The 15697-nt window shown below is 38.1% G+C and overlaps 1 protein-coding gene across 1 annotated transcript; it reads right to left on the reverse strand.

Annotated features, from left to right (window-relative positions):
* Positions 1–3246: 3246 nt before the first annotated feature.
* tmem125a (transmembrane protein 125a) lies at positions 3247–4896 on the reverse strand. Its single transcript, XM_055213532.2, has one exon. It carries the CDS (start codon positions 4730–4732, stop codon positions 4064–4066), a length of 669 nt encoding a protein of 222 aa, XP_055069507.1. The 5' UTR covers positions 4733–4896; the 3' UTR covers positions 3247–4063.
* Between the last annotated feature and the right edge of the window lie 10801 nt (positions 4897–15697).

Here is a 15697-nt window from a genome sequence, read left to right on the forward strand (position 1 = left end):
GCCCACTGAAATGAATACCTTGTGCTCAAAATCAATGATTAATAAGGCGGTGTACTGTTTGGACAGCACTGTAACACTATATTTTTACCACAGTGGCTCTGTATGACTCAAAATGAACTAATGCCTGCACGAACAAACGCACTGACTTCAGAAGCTATTTGTAAGGATATCATAGATGCAATGCAACCATATCCTACCCCTACCAAAACTCAAACGTGATTGGCCAAGTTTTTAAGGATTTCGAACAGTATTCATAAGTCAGTTTTTGACATATTTTACTGTTTTTAAGGTTCTCACTTTTATGGCCGAACTTGAGACTGAGTGGGACTGAATGTTTCTGTGCAAAATCCTGTAGCCTTTAACCTAATAGCAAACCACCAACATTTATGTTGATGTGAGCGAGGCAGCTGCATTAACTATCATTGCATTTTATTTGTTTTAAACCACATTTGTTACATTTTCTTGTATGTTATAAGTGTTCACACTTTCATATTTGCCTTTATTCAGCATGCACCACTTAAAATCTGTGTGGCGTATGCTCAGACTACTGTCGAATCAGACGAATATTATTTGTTATTGTTACGTCAAAACGCTTCCCTCCTCATTTATTTATCAAAGGTCAATGGCTTGATATTTATTTCACCCTGTTGCTACTAAAATATGTATTTTTGGTGTATTTTATTGATAAACTTTTTGCTCAATACTCAACAAAAAGGTCATTGTGAGAAAATAAATGGGTTTTCATATGCACAAAAGTTTTGTGATAATTTTCAGGGTTCCCACGGGTCCTTGAAATCCTTGAAAGTTTGTGAATCAGTGGGGAAAAATTCAAGGCCCTGGGAAGTTTTTGAAAATATACATACATAGATATATACAGGTCATTGAAAGTGCTTGAATCTATTTTCTGCAAAAGGATTTCTGGAAAAAAATCCATATTATTCCCTGTGTAGTGAAGGATAACATCATAAAAATTCTAGACTTTTTAAGCACACGTGCTAAACTGTTCACTTTAAATGCTTATATCTTCTGTATGCGAATGTTGATTCATACCAAAATGCTTTTTTGCATACGTGTGTTTGACAAATGAAAACGTCTCGGGTTACGTATGTAAATGTTGTTCCCTGAGAAGGGAACGAGACGCTGCATCTCACTTGCCATACTTCCTGTATCCCTGTAACGCCATCTTTGGCAATATTTCAGATAGCGATATACTTCCTGGCTCCCGCGTCACCCTGTCTTTGTCATTAAACCTCACCATTGGCTACATTTGATATACACATTCAGACGGTAAGTGTGGCGTCCCCAAAGTGTCACCGCAGTGACGCAGCGCGAGTTCCCTCGAAAGGGAACTGTAACAATGTATCTTAAAAGGTAACACAATGTAACCTTGCTCGAAATGTGTCCCCACATTTAGTCCTTGAATTTGAGGGTATTGCACCTGAAAAGTCCTTGAAAGGTCCTTGAATTTGAAGTTAACTAAGGTGTGGAAACCCTGTGTATGGGAACATTTCGCTTTTTACTCCGCTTATGGATATTTCAGTATCCAGTTGTTGTAATACATGGCTGTTTCATGAAATAGAGGAGTGCAAAAAATAGAGGAGTGCTGACCATATGCGTTGCTATTTTTGCCAGACTCTGCCTCAGGATTGTTCTTATCAGTCTTAACACATGACAAGCCGATAGATGGGTGACAATGGGTCACAGAGTCAGCTATTGTTTACATGGCGACTGATGGACAATAGCAAGCTTGTTACGGGTAAGAATAGGCATTGCCAAACACTACTGCCCAGCTATCCTCACCCATGACCAAGACCTGCTCAACAGATAGAGGCTGTTTTCGGTTGTTGTTAAATAATACTTTTGGAAAAAGGAGTAAATAATCTTACTTTAGCACTAGAGTCCACTTTGATATATATAAAACCTGCAGTGGTGAAATATTAAGGGACTTGAGCTACATTTAAAATGCATTAATTTCATCGCATTAGGTGGATATCAGCCCAAGTGCCATCTGCAAATAAATGATGCAAGAACTTTTCTCCGAATATACTGCAATTACTGTTAACCAACTGGTCCCAAGATCATTTTAGTGGATGTATGAAGTTACTTTCACATTCACGCTGCGCCGAGTAACCACAGCGGCAGTTCATCAAATAAACTACAGCCGTGTTTCACTTAGTTTGACAGCCAGAAAGTGTCTAAAAAACTTTTCGGCTTTAACCGAATCTATTCTAATCCAAAACCTATTTCTTTTTCTGATGTTTCTTTTAAACAAGTTGCACTTGGTTTGAAATTCTGTTGATATTTCATACATATTTAAGTGCGACTTCAGCTGTCCAAAACAATTTAGGGTGCACTGCAGGAGCTTTCAGTATTCCAGAGGAGTTTTAAAATTGTGCTGAACGTTGTCACGTTGGAGCATGAATGTTTGTTTATTATGCATACAAATTGAAATAGATTTCCACTAAATGGCAACAACCTGCCATCTGTTTATCTCACTCTGTTTGCGAAGGTTTTTCATAAACCCTGCAAAATCAAATATCAATATTTTATATTAAAATGTAAATGAGGTTAGAGTTATTGGAAATAAAACCTCTTTAGATTTTAACACCAAATGTAATGGGTTTGAGCAACACTTATAAAATGTACATTAAGTAATCCTCTCATCGTGATTTTTTGACCTTATCGCGATGATTTCAGATCACCGCAATGATTGCACATCTCTCTACAAAACACAAGGGGGAGCTGTAGCGCCTGTATAAATGAGACAGTATCAGATAACTTTTAAATATGTGATTTTTTTACCTTATCGCGATGATTTCAGATCACCGCAATGATTGCACATCTCTCTAAAAAACACAAGGGGGAGCTGTAGCGCCTGTATAAATGAGACAGTATCAGATAACTTTTAAATATGTGTTATGTGTATTGATATGTACTGCCAGGTAAACCTTGCAAAATATTTAATTTAAATAATTTTCATACATTGTTGTGATTATTTCAAAACAAAGAAAAAAATGTATGGGAATTAAATGTCAAACCAAGAAAACAGACAAGAATTCCCATAATCATCAAAGCCCTAAACCAGGCAATTAATTGTCATAATCGTCACAATTTATTAGACAATTAACCGTCAGCCAAATTTCATAATCGTGACAGCCCTAATGTACCTTAAATGTAAAATGAATTCAGCAAATCTTTCCCTATCTTGGGATCAAAAAAATCCAAGCATATATGATATCCTCCAGATTTACATTCATATCCTTTATTTTATTCTTAGTGTTGCCTGCACACAGAACAAAGTTGTAGTATAAATTCCCAGTCCGACACTCATGATCCACTCATTCACACAAACATTAAAGGAACAGTATGTAGGATTGTGGCCAAAACCGGTATTGCAATCACAAAACTTGTGGCTAAAACTGGTACTGCAATCACACAACTGGTGGCCCATACACAAAATTACAACATAAACATCAGTTGAGGGCTGCAACTCCACTTTATAAATGGCAATATCCTGGCCAGACCACTGTTGTCAGTGATATAAGTATTTGAAATGAAAATGATTTCTTAATGTCTAGTGACATATCAGGGCTATTTTATGATTAATTGATATACATTTCTTACATACTGTTCCTTTAAATCCCATGGAAAGATAAAGACATCCCTAGATGGAAACTTGGCTTGCTCACTTTTGCCCACATAAATAAAGCTGTGAAGGACCCACACAGTAGTGTCAAATAATGCCCAAAGGCAGTGAATGTGAGAGAAAGCAGCATTTTTTTTTTACTAAAATCAATTTGTTAATGATTAAACTTGTGCTCTTTTCTATACTTCCTTCATTGTACAGTGATGCATAAACAAAATGTTTGAACCCTCCGTGGTTTAATGCTTGTAACCTTCAGCCTGTTCGTTGGATGTAATTGTAAATGTCTCAAGTGATTTGTGCTGTAGTGTAATGAGTGCAAAGTTTCACCGAAGGCTTTTTTATTGCCCTAAGACTGCAAAGTTCAGTGTCTTATTTCAAGTTTATCAAGAATGCCATATAAATTATGTAGCCACACTATTAAATCAGACGCGCAAGACTTGAAGCTGTCTCTCTCCTTGCCTGCATTTGGCCTGAAATGGTGAAGATTCCCACAGTCCTCTCCCACCTCCTCTGTCCCGGGCCTGTCCTCTCTAAAAGGAAAACCACTGCGGAATAAACTCCGACGGCTAACACTGTAAAACCCCCGCCCACCAACAACACCACCCCGGATATGAACATGTCATTCAAAGCCTTGCCAGGTTTGGGCATGTGGTAGGCCAGGGCCACATCCAGGAGCACGGCCCCACAAATAACCAAAGAGATTCCCGTGATCAACATGACCAGAATGTCGGACAAGCCCCCGCTTTTCAGCATGTTGATCCGCCGTCTGCTGCGTACGCAGTTCATGTCCTGGACGGCAGAGCTCAGCAGTTGCTTCAGAAGAACGGCCAGGGCGAGAAGGCAAAGGACCGTCCCGGCTCCCAGCCTCCACTCGCTGGAAAGGCTGGTGGTGGTGGAGAGCAGGCCTACACCACCCAAACCGCAGCCTAAGATCAGGCACACTGAGGCGCAGTAGCATAATAAGGATTTGCGTGGTTCGCTGAACCACCAAAGCTCCACTTGTTCCTCCAGAAGGTTCTGCTGGATTCGAGCCGGGTCGGGATGTGGGTGGCCCCTAGGAGGGGAATAGTCCTCCATCTCTGACATGATGCTTGCAGCTAATGATGCTCAGGGCAGATACCAGCTGTGACAGGACGTCCAGCTAGACTTCCAGAAGAGAACAATGTGATAATTAGGTAAGATGTCAGGTATACAATTTAATAATCAGTATTGTTCAAGTCTTAAAGGGACATTCCACTTTTTTTGAAAATATGCTCATTTTCCAGCTCCCATAGAAAACATTTGATTCTTACCGTTTTGGAATCCATTCAGCCGATCCCCGAGTCTGGCAGTACCACTTTTAGCATAGCTTAGCATAATCCATTGAATCAACTCAAAGAGTTTGGATATTTTTCCTATTTAAAACTTGACTCTTCTGTAGTTACATCATGTACTAAGACAGACAGAAAATTAAAAGTTGTGATTTTCTAGGCAGATATGGTTAGGAACTATACTCTCATTCTGGCTTAATATTCAAGGACTTTGCTGCCGTAACATGGCTGCAGCAGGCGTAGTGATATTAAGCACTGCCTGAAAATAGTCCCCTGATATTGAAAGTAACCACTACACCTAATTTTCTTTCGGTCTTAGTACACGATGTAACTACAGAAGAATCAAGTTTTAAATAGAAAAAATATCAAAACTCTTTAGTTACTTTTAGTGCGATGCTAATGGTCTAATCAGATTCAATGGATTGTGCTAAGCTATGCTAAAAGTGCTGCGCCAGACCTGAAGATCAGCTGAATGGATTCCAAACCGGTAAGAATCAAATGTTTAACTCTAGGGGAGCTGGAAAATTAGCATATTTTCAAAAAAAGTGGAATGTCCCTTTAAGGCCCAAAGTATGTATGCATACCGCCTGATTTTTAAAACCCTGCTTCCATTGTACACGTAGGTCCCTGCGTCGAACATCTGTTTACACGTACGAGTCAAATAAACTATACTTTGCAAGGCCATGCATGTACATTCGCATACATGTAAAAAACTGACTACACTCTAGGCCTTAGGCCACCACTGCTTTGTTGTTTTAGTTCAAAGTTTTAATATACATCCATATGTTTTTTTCAACTTTATTTAATAAGATACATGTAGGAAATATGTAAACAAAATGAAAACAAAAGAGCTTCTTCTGGCAAAAGTCAGTATTTAGTGTGATCTCCCTTGGAAATAATTGCATTTTTTTTACTCTTTTGAGGGGACTGAAGTCCTACGGTCATTAGAATTAAATTAGAAATTCATTTTCATTGCATTTAGATATAAGAGAGCCTGCAGTTTCCTGCAATTGTGACTTTAGCTTATAGTTGTATTCTGTTTTTTAATACTGCATACAAATTTTCTGTATTGTCTGGCTGTATGATAAAAACTGAAGACTGAAAAGTAAAGTAAAGCAGTATTATATTGTCACTATACCATTGCGAAAACAACAAATCTAATGGCGGCATGCATGATGGCCGAAGACTTACAGTATATCTATAAAGAGTCTGATATTACCTATACCTGATATTAAAGGCGGGGTGCATGAAAACACTTTGGAAAAGGGAGTCGGGTACCAAAACACACTAGCCAATCAGCAGTAAGGGGCAAGTCTACTAACCAACATCGTTGCCTGGGTTGCGTATATGTGGGGTGGGTTTATCAAAAGAAGGTTCAGATTCTTTTGGGGTAGGGGCGTGTTTGTTTAGGTGATTTTAAATGTCAACATTGACCTTCATCGATCATGCACCCGCCTTTAACTCATTGGACGAAAAGGAAAATGAATGAAACAGTCTAGGTTGCGCTATAATAAGCACATCACTCACCACTCCCAAAAACATGCAAATGTAAAAAAAAGGCTGCAGATATTATGCAAAGCATTTGGCCTGCTGTCGTTTGGTATTGATCACCATTCTGTCAAGTTGCTTAATAGCCAAAACAAAAGTTAACACATCCAAGGGGAGGTGGGGATCCAAATGGCCACATTATGACACAATTGCCCTATGCCTTCCACAGTTGCCAGTACAACAGCTCTGCCCTTTGGATTGAGTAGGACATAGGGAAGTTCACTGCCAATTGGAGTTCACCCAACTTTTTATTTTACTTTTTGCAGTTTCCTGATCAGTGTTAATGTATTACTCTCAAAACAACGTTTAGATGTGGCGTATCTTTTTTCACCAATAGTTTTTAATTACACAGTAAAAATCCATGTTGTGCAACCCGAGCCATCAATATTTTTGGTCTGTTTTCCCAGCCGGAAAAAAAGAGTACAATTTAAATGCATTTATCTGCAAAAAGTTCCATTTGTCAACTTTTGGTCAACTCTAGCAAGTCCTGACTTTTAAAATCCATTCACAATGTGTGCAAACACATCTATCTTAATTTAAACACTTCTGTGCAATGTTTATGTGGCTGGGAACCCTGTGTTTAGTGAGAATGTGTGAGAAAGAGATCTTAAATAGTGTAGAGAAGATTTTAGTGTAGTTTTTTCTTGCTATGGACTCAATCATTAATTCTTCTACAAATTGCCTCTTCCTGTGGTCTCTTTGACCCTCAAGGTTACAGGACAGACAACTTGTCTTTACAATCCTGTAAGTGGCTTTGCCTTCACAGTCAGCATTGCTCTGGCTGCCAACGGCCAAATTTACTATTAAACCACCGTACAATACGTACATTACAATCGCAGATCAAAGTGTACTCTTAGTCCTTTCCATCTTTTATTCAGGAGTGTCTTTATTCTGCACTGTTTGTTCAGTTGTGAACTGGTTGTGTACACGTGCACTTGTGCAGATTTGTTAATTAAGTCCCCATAGACCTACAGTCTCACGTTACATACGTGCATGGTTCCCTGTGACTCAGGTGAGGCATGAAGAGAGAAAATTGCAAACAAGAAGGCCTTTAAAAACAAAGCATCAAAGTATATGCTTAGATTACAATCATCAGTATATGGCCCCCATGGTCATGCAAAATCATCATTTTTAGACCTGGAAAAGTCATGGGAATTAGTTTGCCTATAAATGATTTTATCCAACTAAGTGCGTCTGATATGTTGTCATGGTTATTATGAATGGCAATGAAAAGGTGATTAGTCAGTAATTGATTGAACCATATTGGGTAACACTTTACTTGAAGGGGTGTTTATAAGACTAACATGACACCTTCATAATCATGACATGACACAACAACTATTATTAAGTATCATTTATTTAATTATGTCATTTTTAATGCAAAGATGACATTGTTTGAAATTTTTTATGAGTCTTTGTTATGACAACGTAATACTCTGTCATATACAGTCCTTCCAGAAAAACGCAGTTTTTTTGTGATTGTTAGGGGCAAAAATCCTTGATTTTGCGGCACGTTTTCTTAAAAAATGCGATGGAATATGCGGGATATTTATGCAATTTATGCGATGAAGTTGCGGGAATTAGCAAAAATTGCGGAACTTGCAAAAACTGCGGAAACTTGCAAAAGCTGCAATGATGTTCACGCCACATAATCACGTCACTTCATAACGTTCCCATGGCAACAGAGGACATGGCTGCACTTGTGTGAAGTAAATGCAACATTTTTCAACTTTTTGCTAATATATATGTAACTTTTTGCAACGAAAATGCGGGGATTATGAAATCATGCAAGCCCCGCATATTTTGTGCGCGGAAATCTGTAATGAATGTGGCGAAAGTGCGTCGTATTTGGAAAAAATGCAGCCCCGCATAAATATGCGGACTTTGGCTGATTATGCAATAAATCGTGCAATTGCACAATCACGTTTTTCTGGAGGGACTACAGTGGTATAAATATAATTTGTCATTAAAATGTCATTAAGTGTTAATACTCTGTCATATAGTTTTATAACAGCGTCATGAATATTTTTCTTGACCTCATCTACAGTGGTACAAATATCATTTGTCAGCGTCATGAATATTCATAATGTTTTCCCCAGAACTTTAAGAAATAAAATCAATCATCCAATAATAATAATAATAATAATAATAATAATTAAAAATGATGTAATTATATTTTATTGCATTTGGAGACCGATTCACCTAAAATTAAATTAAAATAGTACAATAATGGGTTAAGCCATGCAGCTGTGGGTTCGTATTACTGGAAAACAGTTAATTACATTAAATTAATTAATTAAATTAATTAAATGGTTTTGTAAGTTTCATAACCCTCTGTTTTGTGCACATACATAAAGTAGTTAAGTATAACTTTGATGTGTCTGTTGCATTTTGTTAAGGTATTTAAAAATATTTGACAGAGTATTAACACTTATTGACATTTTAATGCCAGGTTCAATTTGTACCAATGAAGTTGAGGTCAAGAAAAATATTCATGATGCTGTTATAAAACTATTTGACAGAGTAATAACACTTAATGACATTTAAATGACAGTTTAATGTAATGTAAACCTAAAGCTATGTAGTTTCTTAAGTTTGATAATTATTTTGCTATGTCATGTTTATAACAGATTTATGATGAGTTATGATGTATTGGTTTATGTCAAGTCGTCATAACAAAGACATCTCAAACAATGTCATCTTTGCATTAAAAATGTCATAAATGAACAAATGACACTTAATGACAGTTGTCATAAATGTGCATAAAATATCCTTCATGTTCATGGCACGTGTCATATCATGATTATGAAATGTCAGTCTTACGCACACCCCTTCAAGTAAAGTGTTACCTAATTTTGACTCTTTCGCGGCAAAAACCTACAAATCTCCACTTATAAAAAGTCTCCAGTCACTGCTCACTGTCCTTTTTGAATAAAAGTAAAAGGCTCATATTCTGTAAACATTCAACTGGGTAAAAAATACTTGCACCGTGATGTCTGCCAAAAAAAATTGTGGTGTTTAATATATTCTCCAAAAAAATTGCATTTCTGACACCACCATTACCGTAAGCAGATTTGAAGTGGAAGTATTTGATGAATGTATAATGCGTGCTGAATATTATTATCTTATTTTTGACAGAGGTGGTGTTTAGCGGCTTTTTCATCTGAGCTCTTCATATACAACTGCACAGATTAGGAAAACCGAATATGTATTAGTCAAATCTGTTACAGTAATATCTAACACTTATCACATATTTGTATATAATTTCTGTCCTTAGTAATAATGACATACAAATATAATATACGTAACTAGTACAACGTCCTGTATCTCATCTGCCATGTTTAAAAAAGAGTAGAATACCCACAGTGCATATTACCAAGCATCCATGAGTCTGTCTAAGATAAAATAACATTAAACCTGCATAACAATTCTTCAGTCAAATCTTGGCGCAAAATACCACATATGTAATCCTGAATGGACGAATACTCAACCTACATCATTAGATGCTGTCTGTGGTGACAGTCTTGTCTTCTGTATGGCAGATGAGCAATTTATCAATAACTGATGCACTGATTGGAGTGTATAGAGAGAGGGGACGGTATGATTGGAAAACCTTCTACATAAGCCCAGGGTTTCATTCAGCTCGATATGTGATTCCATCGTCTTTATTTAATGCACTTAATGAACATAATATCTAAAAATACACTTTCTGTTTTGATTTCGCAGTTGCTCCTTGGGAACTCTTGGGAACCTCAAGCTTAGTTATGTTACTAATAGTTTGGCAATGCAGTCCAGAGTATATTTAGAAGATCACTCGGATGAACACAACAGTGCGTGCCAAGAAAACCGACGTCTGCCATTATAAGCGAATTTTAAATGTGCAAATTGTAAATAGTAAGAGTATACGACCTTGAGGTTCCAATACCATCCAAATAAACATCATTCCACTAAATTTCCGATCACCTACAAGGTGACTCTATTTCGTATGCACAATGGTATCCCTAACTGTCAGTGTGTACAGTAAGTGATCCACTAACCAGAACAGATATGTTGAGGTTTAGCTGCATCCAGATAGCGTTCCACCATCTCTTTCCTGGTTCAAGTTGATGCTGATCTTGATGTTCGGTGGCTTTGGAGATTTAAAGAAAACACAGTCGTCTGTGACAGGTGTGAAAGCAGAGCATTGTGACGGATTCATTCTTTAGTCAAGCAAAGTACACGGTGGTATCTCCGACTCCAGGTCTGTGATGTATCCGTAAAAGAACCATTCATAAAGCAGGCCTCGTCTCCGGTCACCATACAACAGCTGATGCCTTGTCTAGCATACTCTTCTCTGCCTGGTCGCTAGACAGAGACAATGGAGCAAGTCTCTGGGTCCTTCTCTAAGTGAGGACGGGACGGGTCACTATCTGCCCGGAGACAATAAGAACAAAGACTGACAGTTAGATGTGAGGGGGTGTGTGAAAGATATGCTTGATGTGTCTAAATCTAAAGGGGGCTTAATGAATTGCATTTGATTGTTATAAACACCGATGTTCCACGACAGGTGAACAAGGAAGCTTTTTAGTGTTATGCATTTGGGACACACTTTAATCCAAGGCGACTCAAAAGGGTGCACATTTTATTAATGTGTGAATTTCCAGGGACCCACACCTATGATCCCAATACTATAAAAAATAGATGGATGACGCACTCCCCGCCCACATTCATAGCAATGTCCGAAAAAGCTCAGTCTAACGTGACCGCCCCATTAGTATTGCTACGGCTCCGAGGTGGTACTAAAAAGGGATCAGGTGTACAAAGTAAACTTCCCAAAAGTGAGCTGTACCAGGCTATACTATGCAATGAAAAAGCACCATATTATATGCACCCTTTAGGTGTACGTTTTGTAAGGGTATCGCTTTTGTACCGTTCATAAAGAGGTATTAACATAAGGTTTATCAGGTTATAACGTAGTACAGATAATGCTCAAAGGCATCCGAAATACACAGCAGACCCCAAATCTAAATATCCAAAAGCTAATTTCCACCCATCCGAAAAATGAGCTGTACCTGAAAACGAAGGAATTTTTCATGGACGGTTTTGTCTAATGAAGATCTGGGTCCTTGAGGGACGCGAGTGAGCCGTCACAGCTATGCTTCTTGCTGCCCCCTCTAGTTTCTCCTTCCTGCTTAATCCACATTTTATCAGCCTGCGCACACGGCTCAAGTTACTGTCAGGCATAACCTCAGGAACAAACCGCAAAACAGCAGCTGGCCTGCACCCTGACTTCAGAGTTGCAAAACACCGTCACTGATTTTTTCTTCAATCTTGCATCTCATGGTCTTTACTTCTTGCGAGGCTTCTCAATCAGGTTATCTGCTTGTCTGTTCCAATGCACTGTTGTTCTGTTACCTATCAAAAGTTGGGATACTGTACAGGTATAAGGAAATCAATGCTCCTTTTCCCAGTGCTTCTCCACTCCACCTTAAAACTTTTCGTATGCCTTATTCATTTCAATTCAATGACTGTGGTGTTATTACCTCTCCAGTGTTACACATTTCTCTAAAGAGCACTCGCTCATTCCAGCAGCTTACTGCAGCCACATTACCACTACATTTCGTAGGAGGACACAATACACAAAACACAAATGACATTATAAAGACAGAGTTATTCCATCTTATATTCAATCTTATTCTGAACAAAATGTCTCAATGTTTCCTATGTATGTACTGTATGATTAACTGAACAAGCCAGAACCTGGTTTGCTGGGTGTGCAAACATTGTACAAAAATAGGAAACATAATCTGAGTCATATTTCTCTACAAACCCTGTGCATGTCAGTACACCGGTTCTTCCCAGTGATAGCACAGAAGAACCATTTTTGGTTCCTCAAAGACCCTTTCTTTCGTACCTTTTCATAGTCTGAAGTAGAAAGGTATAGGTTCTTTATGGAACCATTCAGCCAACATTAGTTCTTCTGTGGCATCATGCAGCACCTTCTAAAAGTGTATAAGTTGTATAGGTAATGTCTATGATATTTTGTGTTCAATGCCATCCGTTGCCTGATTGGCCACTGTTGGGCACAGCTGCAATATTAGGCACTAATTAAATCACCAATTAACAGGCCAGTCCCACACTGCTGACAACAGGAAAAGGTTTACCTCTCTCCTTCCCTCCCTTTCATTCTCAAAACGGTGACTGCATCCAGAATGTTCAGTTCTCTCCTCCAGGCAGAAATGTGAACATAGCCCATATTGGAATACAAGGCAGGGCTGTTATCCAGTTTGGCCACTGTGCTTCACTTTTTGCCTTGACCTCCATCTGTGACATAGACACCAGCCAGGCTAGACACCTGGGTCTATTGCTTTACTCCCTGGGTTTCAAATGTTTCATCTAGCCTGTGTCACACAATATCATGAAATGTCCACTATTTGGATGTTTTTCATGTCATGTTAGCATTTTTGTTTTTTTACTTAATCTTTACGTTTATGGGAACTCTAAGAAAAAGATGAGGGTGGAGTCAAGAGTTTCAGTCTTGCATCTGAAATAATTATTTAAGCATTATTTAATACATAAACCTGTATCGAAATTCAAAATAGGATGTTTGTCCCTTATTAAAGTAACACAAATTTTCCAGCTCCCCTAGAGTTAAACATTTGAGTTTTACCGTTTTGGAATCTATTCAGCCGATCTTGGGGTCTGGTGGTACCACTTTTAGCATAGCTTAGCATAATCCATTGAATCTGATTAGACCATTAGCATCATGCTCAAAAATGACCAAAGAGTTTCAATATTTTTCCTATTTAAAACTTGACTCTTATGTAGTTACATAATAATAATAATAATAATAATTTGCAATTTTCTAGGCCGATATGTCTAGGAACCATACTGTCATTCTGGCATAATAGTCAAGCAATTTTGCTGCTGTACCATGCATGGGTACGCTGGAATGAGTGTATAGTTCCTAGCCATATTGGCCTAGAAAATCGCAACTTTTCATTTTCCCCGGTTCGAGCCCTGGCCTCTCTGTGGCCTTTCAGGTGGCCTTTGTGGAGTTTGCATGTTCTCCCTGTGTCAACGTGGGTGTACTCCGGTTTCCTCCCACAGGCCAAAAACATGCAAGTTAGGCAAATTGGAGATGCCAAATTGTCCCTCCCCCAACCTGTGTCTGGATTAACTTGTGTATTGATCAACCGGTTTGTGCCATGAATATAGCCATAGATGCTGGAATGGTGTAAAGAATAAAGAAAGAAACTACAAAGTACTTAAAAAGAGACCTGAAAGTGTTTCTGTAGCTCAACTGGTAAAGCATTGTGTTTGTAGCATTAAGCTTATAGGTTTGAGTCCCGGGGAACACATATACTGATAAAAATGTAACCATGTAGTCATAAAAGTTATCTGCAACATGTCTAAATGTATAACTAAACTATCAAAGCACCAAGGGTTTCATTTAAACAGTTTCAATTAAGAAGCAAATTAATGGCTGCAGTTATAATGTTTCATTTTGTGTGTGTTAAATTAGTTGTGACAAAATATTAATAGAAACCTTATTCTTGAGGCATAATGTCTCATTTCACACGCATAACCATGACTAACGTAAAGGTTTGAAAAGGGTAACCATGACTTATTGCTAAGTCCTCCCATCAACAGACTATTACGTTTTCCCCGTAAACCACGACTCACACTCAGCATAGAAAAGGGCACCTGGAGCATTAAAATAATTTGCTTCCCTTTAATTTTACAACACTGTAAAAGATAAAGTATTCAGATGGGAGGCATTTTACCTTTAGACTATAGGGTGTTGCAAAATCGTTACAGTTATTACAGTTATTGCAGTGGTAGGCAACCTCCCTCAATTCTGCAGCTCCTCTCCAGAATAGCAGCTTTCCAGTGACTTACTGTTAATCTTTACATTTTGCTATTGATTTTACCTCACATTGTTTATTTAAAAGTGCAAGTGAACAACTAAGTTATATTAATTATAAAACGTATCATTTATAGGCTACTTAAAAATGTATATATTTGCGTGGTTACCGATACCGAAATAAAAATGTAAATATTAAAGTGTACTATTTACTACATAGTAAAATAGAAACATCATTCGTGTACAGTCATACACCGAAAGTGCAATTAGATAATTCAATAAAATCATATTTACATATCGTCTATAAATGCATTCCGCGTACACTTGTACACTTTACTGTCCTTATAAGAAGGAAGCAAAAACTCCAGGACAAAGTTTACGCGTACATTCACCTGTAATGTGATCGAAGGCGCGGATCGTCTCATATCTGTCATTTCTCATATTTAACTCGCGAATATATTTCCATTCCTATTCCTAATCTGACAATCCGTGCTATGAGATGCGGGGTTCAGATCTTACCTGTGCTGTGCTGTCAGGCAACACACCATCCCGAAGCACATCAGCCTCAGATACACGGCTAAAAAATAAACACCTTCCAGTCTTTGAGAGCAACCGCGGTCCGCTAAAACCGACATCAAGTTGGATGTAAGTATCAGACGGTAATTCCCATCATATCAAGTTGCAATTCCTATCGGCGCTCTGTCATAGCGAATGGCGTTGCAGGTGCGTTGCTCGCTCAGTCCGGACTTTTGCCCTTCTCTCGGAGGTGTGGTCTCTCCTCTCATTGCTACTCTGATCGCGGATCTCCGTGTAGTTCAGCTGGTAGTGTGTGACCTCGCAGCTCCTCTCCGCTGGGACACCTGCAGCGATAAGAAACCACTGGTTCGAAGGTCTGGCGCTAAATGACGCCAGCAGTCCCTTTAAAATGTCATTGTCGCTTTGTATTTCTTGCATAGCACGACAAAATTGCCCTACCTGCTTACTTCTTATACCTGCAATGTTTGCAGCGATTAATTTGACAGTATTTTTAAATGAAGCTCTGAAAATATTGTGTTAATACAATTTTAATATTCACAAACCTATATGAAAAACACTGTACTGTTTGACTATTTATTACAATAACCTGAGGTAAATTATAGAATACGGAAGTAGTTCCATATTTTGGGTAGCATACTATTCTTAAGCATATCTAAACTGAATAAATACCTTTTATACAAAGACACTGTATGTTTAGTATAGTATACTTTAACGTTTTCTATTACGATTTAAAAAACACTATGTTAAATTAGTAGGAATTTTATTACAGTTTACTGTAGTAAATGTAAAGTATACTACAGTATTTTTTGA

The sequence above is a fragment of the Misgurnus anguillicaudatus genome, chromosome 8 (genome assembly GCF_027580225.2).
Source record: "Misgurnus anguillicaudatus chromosome 8, ASM2758022v2, whole genome shotgun sequence".
NCBI classification, from domain to species: Eukaryota; Metazoa; Chordata; class Actinopteri; order Cypriniformes; family Cobitidae; genus Misgurnus; species Misgurnus anguillicaudatus.

Coding starts and splice junctions, on each gene's coding strand:
- tmem125a (XM_055213532.2), bottom strand. CDS start 4,732: ATGTCAGAGATGGAGGACTATTCCCCTCCTAGGGGCCACCCACATCCC.